Below are 6360 nucleotides of genomic sequence, written 5' to 3'. Positions count from 1 at the left end.
GAGGAAGGGAGAGGGAGAGAGGCGGAGAGAGACGGAGAGCGAGGGAGAAAGAGAGAGAAAGAGAGAGTGGGAGAGAGGAAGAGAGAGAGGGAGAGAGAGAGAGGGACAGAGAGAGGGACAGAGAGAGGGAGAGAGAGAGAGGGAGAGAGAGAGGGAGAAGGGGGCGTAAATGGCCGGGGTAACAAAACAGCGACACACAGAAAGCCAGGCCTACGATTTCCCCCCCCCAACCCCTTCAAACTGGGTCAGCATCCCACGAATAGTCAATGGGGCCAAACAGCGCCCACATCTGCCGTGACCTGTGCCCGCCTGTGCCCCTGCTTGACCAGCAAACACACCAGATCGGTCGCGAACAGCGAACTCACCACTTATGACGTCGAGCGCGAACAAGCTCATGAAGGGTGTGATGTCGAATGGTGGCCCGCCCGCGAGCGCGAGCATCTTGTCCTCCAGAATGGCGCAGTGCTTGTTGAAGAGCGCGACAAACTGCTCCAGGACGCGCACGCTGAAGGCCGGCGACAGCATCTTGCGCCGGGAGTGCCACTTCGCACCTGTGCGGCGGAGCGGCACGAGCAGGAGCAAAGTTTCAAAATTGAAAATCGCTCAAAATAATGCAAAAACAAACTAAAACAAAATCATTTGCGTCGATTTTAGTGGGTGTATAGAGAATTTTCGGTAACAAAAAACGTGTAACGGCCCAGCCCAGATAATATTTTAGTGCAAACTTACGAGTGATTGCACGGATAAATCAATTGGATCAATTGGTACCAGAGAAATTTTGTTTGCAGTACAATGTCGCTGTACCGGGTGTGTGCGCACGCTGCAGTGTTTCGGGTTTGCCTACTCTGTCCACAAGGAGCCAACCATGCATGGCCCCTGCTGCCCGAAGAGGGCATGCAATCCCGCATCAACCTCTAGCGTCGCAACCGTCTTTAAACCATACTGAGAAAACAACGGTGCTATCTAATTCCTTTTTAGGTGCGTTAGTGGAACATTGCCTTTACAAAAGCGCTTCTGGCCCCCAACGCGACAATTTTAGTACTTTTATATGGGCATTAGTGCAGTAGCACTTTTAAAAGGTGTTACACAACACCTTTGTTTTTCCAGTGTGCTTTTTAATTACATATATATCGCACGGTTGCAAAATAATGCAAAGCTAAAGCAAAGCTAAACCAATGAGCAAAGGGTCTGATTCTGATTGGTTTTGTGTTTTTCCCATGACGCGTGCTGAGTGCAGCCAGAGCCTGATAAGGCAAATAGGGCTAGGCCAAGGCCACACCAACCTCCCGCGAGAAGGATCCCGTCCCCGAGCCACGATGACAAGAGCTTGTAGTTCTGGCCCTTATCAGCCACCGCTGGGTGGGTGAGCACGACCTGGTGACACAGTGTTATGAATGGCACAGGTGTTCACAAACAATCACTGCACCCTTGGCTCGAACATCCGTTACCTCGGCGTCCTCCGGTCCACTGATGAGGACAACGGGCTGATGCCCGGACCACAGCCTGAAGATGGGGCCGTACTTCCGGACGTTTTTGGTTCCGAGCTCGACTAGGTCTAGAAACACAGCGAGGAAGGTGAACAACTTTAAAATTGGGTATGAGGGCGAAAAAAAAAGATCCATATATGGTTTAAAAAGAAGCAGTGCCCTTTCAAACGCGGCCTGCTAAAGCGTCCTGCCGGAGGCGAGTTCATATGAACCCATATGGGTACGGTTGTCCTGGGCAGCCGGGGGCAACCCTGCAGTGACGGACTGGGGGGTCAGGGGCCCGGTGCACTGTGGGATGCCTACCCCGCCGGGGTTTAGCGAACCGAAGTGTTAAAAATTGCCTATCCACAAAGGGCAATTATTTAAAAATTTTAATTTTTGTCATTTGGAAATTGAATTACGCTGAATCTACCCCAAATAATGAAAAGATTGGCAAGACTGCCCGAGCTACAAGAGTCTTTGTTGTTGAAACGGTCAATAAGGTCGGATAGGCAAATGCTAAATTCGCGAGCGAAATTTTGTGGCGATAAAACTTGTGAATTGTATATTAGTTTATTGCGAGAAAAGATATACGTCGATCCAGTACTTAAAACTCATTTACAGATGCAGATGAACTTATGGCATTACTAGTATGCTATACTACTTTGAAGACAGTTCAGTCTGAGTTGAAGTAAGAAATGAAAACATGATGTGTTAACTCGCGGATTGGATTGATTTTAAAAGGGTTCTTTCACGTTACCGTAACTAATTTCTTATTATATTATAAAGCACCCCCCCCCCTTCTCGACGAGCCTGCCAGCTATCGAATTTAGCCAATCAAACAGAATTGTTCCCCACCAGAAAGTCATTATTTTCACGTGCGCTCCCTTCTGACCTGCCAGAGTTTTACGCTCACGCAGGCGTAGGCCACGCTCCGCAAAACTTGGCATGAGCGTGAGTTCTTGATTGAACATAGCTTTAGTCTGGTCTGGTCGGATGTCTCAGATTTTCAACATGAGGGTGGGGGGGGGCAGTAGTAAATTAAATAAAATACCGTGCACATGCAAGCTTACTGTCTGTGCTATTTGCTGCTGTGATGCTCCCGGATCTGGACCCCAGGGGGGCCCGGGCCCCCTAAAACCGGAGGGGGGGGGGTCGCCTTTTTGGCGACCACCGCACCCGGGCCAGTCCGCCACTGCAACCCTGCGAGAGTTCCTGTGTTGAGTACGTTTGCCTGGGTGCCTGGCGGTTGGCCTGGGCCTTGTACGGTTCGCCTGGACCCGGACCACCACCACAACCAAGCGCCCTGTGGCCCGGTGCCAGGGATCACCTAGGACGTACGTCCATTATTCTCCATCACGAGCCTGTCAGGTTCAGCCGATGCAAGCTCTCATAGCGCCTGATACGTATGCAATATCTTGCCTGCGATGCATGCATGTACTGCGGGATTGCATACCCCGAGTCTCGCAGGCGCCGAGCCCCCGTCATTTGCTGATTGAATCAGAGAGAAAAACGGACGTACTTTCTGGACGGTTCCTAAGGGGAAAGGGCAGGAGAGGGAAAGGGGGGGGGGGGACTTTGCCCTCCGGCAGAGACAGTCTTGGGGACTGTCTGAAAGTTTACGCCACAATGTCAGCTGCTTACACCTCCTCATACATCGTTCTTTGAAATTTTACACCACCAGTCGGATGAGTAGCCTTTACCGAGTGTGTAACGTCCTGGTTCCTCACCTCCCTTCAGCCAGATGACTTGGACGATGAGCTCGAGCATGTTGCCCGCCAGCGGGACGAACAGCCACGGCCCGGGGAGCTTGGCGATGAGCGCATTCCTTCGGCGGTTGCGGAGCGCCAGCGCGAGGGACAGCAGCAAGGCCGCCCAGGCCAGCAGGACCAGCAGCCCCGGCATCCTGCAACCACAGCAACGACAGGTAGAGTACAGCAAACAGGGCTGACGCGATACTCAAAGTTCGGTAAGGATGTCGTCCGCAAAGATGCAGAACCGCGCCGTTCTTGTTGTCGATGATTTTCCAACATGGTTTCTTTTAGAGACGCGCGCCGGCCTACCTCAGAACCGGTCTCGTGGCTCAGGCGGGCAACACTAACACTATACTCGTACTGTACTGCCCGACTCCCAGCTGCGTGGGCCGAATGCCTGCAGACTGCCTGCCTGCCGGCTGGCCGCCGCTGCCCGCCAGCTCCGCCCGCCCGTCTGCACGCTGCCTGCTCGGCCCGCCAGGCGGACGCGGACGCGCGGACGCGCGGTCTCCTCTTATCATTTTACGTCCATCAAGCACAACATGATCCACTGAGTGGAGTCAGTATAGGCGCTGTCGGGCAATGACCATCTCCATCGGAGTTGATAGGGATCCCATGGTATTGTGATCCCAGGGTAAAAATATCATTGGGGCCTTATGGGCTCCAGTAAACGGTAATACGGCAACTTTTTATAGAGCTCGACTCCAGAGACCCCAGAATACCGTGAAAACAATTGTAGTGGTTTTACGAATTCGGTTAATTTTCTATTACGAAAACTCTGTTTTTAAAAAATTACGATACACCTTTATTTAACGAATTTATTTGTAAAATCCAAAGCTCTAACTGAAGAGAATGAAATTTGTATGTATTTTGTCAAATTTTTACCCCAAAATTTGCGTTCGTTACGACAGATATTCCTGTGACGGAAATATTTTTTGAGAGCAGCGAACATTAGCCTCTAAAATGATCAAAAATCAAAAATGTGGAACTTCCTTACAACCCGAGTTTTACACGGGGGCTGCCTTTTGACATTGGTGTCCAGTGTTTTCAGGCACAGTGGAAAATAAAAGGCGCTTACCTGGTGCTGGTGGAACACCTTTTAAAAGTGCCACTGTACCGAATGTACCATCCTTCTGTAAAGGCACTACAAATGGTAAAAACACTGAAACAAGTCTTTAATTTTGCACGTCATTTGGTGTATAAGTTTAAGTGTCCAAAGTTTAGATGCGTTTTTTGTTGTCAACTAAATTATTGGCTGAGCGATTAGCGAAGCCCATTACTCCACTGACCGAAAAAGCTTCATTCATTCTGTTTGTTTGTATGTCCGCACGATAAGAAAGAATTGTGATAGCGATCTGGGAATTTCAGGGTCGTTTTGTATTATAAAAATACAGATCGAGTTCGAAGATGAGCTTCCTAGCTAGAAAGCAGGTCGCAAAATGTACTCTTTTTCTTCAAATTTTTTTTTAAGGGTTCCAAAGGGATAACTTGTAAGAGTAAAATTCTTGGGGCGAAAATTTTGTCCGTTTTGCTCTATCGTGTACTGTTTGGGTGCTAGGGGGCATTTCTTGACGAAAATGAGGTGAAAATGACTAAATGGTGTATTAAATTGCGAAAACGCTTCAAATCGATAAACTGTAAAGGAACCAATTCTTAAACTACACATTTGGCGTCGAACCACACCCTCCTTTGGGTTCAAGGGTCCCTAGGTAATCTACTATCACTACAACGTTGATTTTTAAATAACAATCTGTCAAAATTAGAACTTTAAATGAATACCCTTATCGAATATGAGAAGTTGTCATGTCTAAATTGGAGGCCGAAAGGCCTTATTTCCGTATACACTCCTATTAACTCATCTCGAGTGTCAGCGCCGCAGGCCTAGCTATATGTGCGCCAGCAGGCGCGTCGCAGCGTAACAGTGTTTCGCGAGATATCGCGAAGCCTGTTACGCGAGACGTGTTCTGGCGTACATACATGTAATTGGTGTGAAATTTTCCAAAGAGTTTATAGCAGCTGCACACCATTTGGTTCCCACCAAGGGCATATGCCCGTGATTGTACAAGTATGCAAAATGCTGGGGGGGGGGCGTAGCTAGACGGGGGCATCGAACTGGTACCGCATTACGCTGTGCTCCTGTTCAAGCACAACCACCTCTTCGTCCTTCCCGCCCGAATGCCTTCGGGCCCTACGATCTCCTGGGCTGACCCCTATCGACCCCTTCCCCTGCACTGCTAACCCAACGCGATGGCAAGTACCCTCTCACTAGTGCAAAGTACACTGTTAGGTTTCAGTGTGTGGTGGCGCCGCTCCCCCTCCTCCCCCGTCCCTCAGTATCTGCTCCGCCCCCGCTCACTCGCTCGACCTTTCGCCCCCCCCCCCCCTCTCTGTCTCTCGCTTCCGGGGGATCAATACTGCGCGCGGGGAGTCCGGCCGCGCCCAGCCGCGCTGGCGGGGAGCCCCCGGGGCAGCACCTGGCAAAAGGGGAACAGGGGATGCGGGGCTAGAGAGGTGCAAACTGCACGAAGGTCTGAAATGTTGATGTCCTGGGGTGTCATCGCGTTCTATGTTAAAATACAAGATTTTTGATACCCCTCTCGACTTGATCGGACCACCAGAAAAGGTCCCGCCAGGCTGTCAAAGTTTAACATAGAACTCTTATGGAGAAATAGTCAAAAAAGTGAAATTTCCCGTTTGAGCCTTTCGGTCACGAAAATTTAGGCTGTGCCATGGTGATTTCATTGAAAAATGGTCATTTAGCGCCAATTCAGCCAAAATTGCCATATTATAGCTCAGGGACCCCTTGATGAAATGTGACGTTCGACACGTCTCCGAATGCGTTTTCACGCGTAGATTCCATTTCCGGTCGAGTTTTCCCAAATTTTCGTGACCGAAAGGCTCAAACGGGAAATTTCACTTTTTTGACTATTTCTCCATAAGAGTTCTATGTTAAACTTTGACAGCCTGGCGGGACCTTTTCTGGTGGTCCGATCAAGTCGAGAGGGGTATCAAAAATCTTGTATTTTAACATAGAACGCGATGACACCCCAGGACATCAACATTTCAGACCTTCGTGCAGTTTGCACCTCTCTAATGCGGGGCACTGTCGACCAAGGCATCAACAACCATCTCCGAGTGTT

At 49.8% G+C, this 6360-nt stretch overlaps 2 protein-coding genes across 3 annotated transcripts in view; one reads left to right on the top strand and one right to left on the bottom strand.

Annotated features, from left to right (window-relative positions):
* Positions 1 to 3698, bottom strand: part of LOC113207508 (cytochrome P450 4C1) — a 19042-nt gene extending 15344 nt beyond the window's left edge. The window contains exons 1-5 of the mRNA XM_026424112.2: positions 3530 to 3698; positions 3197 to 3372; positions 1449 to 1555; positions 1284 to 1374; positions 366 to 551 (exon numbers count right to left, since the gene is read on the bottom strand). Of these exons, the coding sequence (XP_026279897.1) occupies positions 366 to 551; positions 1284 to 1374; positions 1449 to 1555; positions 3197 to 3371 (559 nt within the window). The 5' untranslated portion in view covers position 3372; positions 3530 to 3698. The remainder of the gene's footprint in view (positions 1 to 365; positions 552 to 1283; positions 1375 to 1448; positions 1556 to 3196; positions 3373 to 3529) is intronic.
* Positions 1 to 6360, top strand: part of LOC113212929 (glutamate decarboxylase) — a 57356-nt gene that overhangs the window by 3455 nt on the left and 47541 nt on the right. The gene's annotated exons all lie outside the window — the stretch shown is intronic.

This window comes from Frankliniella occidentalis, unplaced genomic scaffold, assembly GCF_000697945.3.
Source record: "Frankliniella occidentalis isolate FOCC.00 unplaced genomic scaffold, Focc_3.1 Scaffold28, whole genome shotgun sequence".
In the NCBI taxonomy this organism is placed as follows: domain Eukaryota; kingdom Metazoa; phylum Arthropoda; class Insecta; order Thysanoptera; family Thripidae; genus Frankliniella; species Frankliniella occidentalis.
The sequence above is the reverse complement of the archived record's forward strand: the minus strand, read 5'-3'. Positions and strand labels throughout refer to the sequence as shown.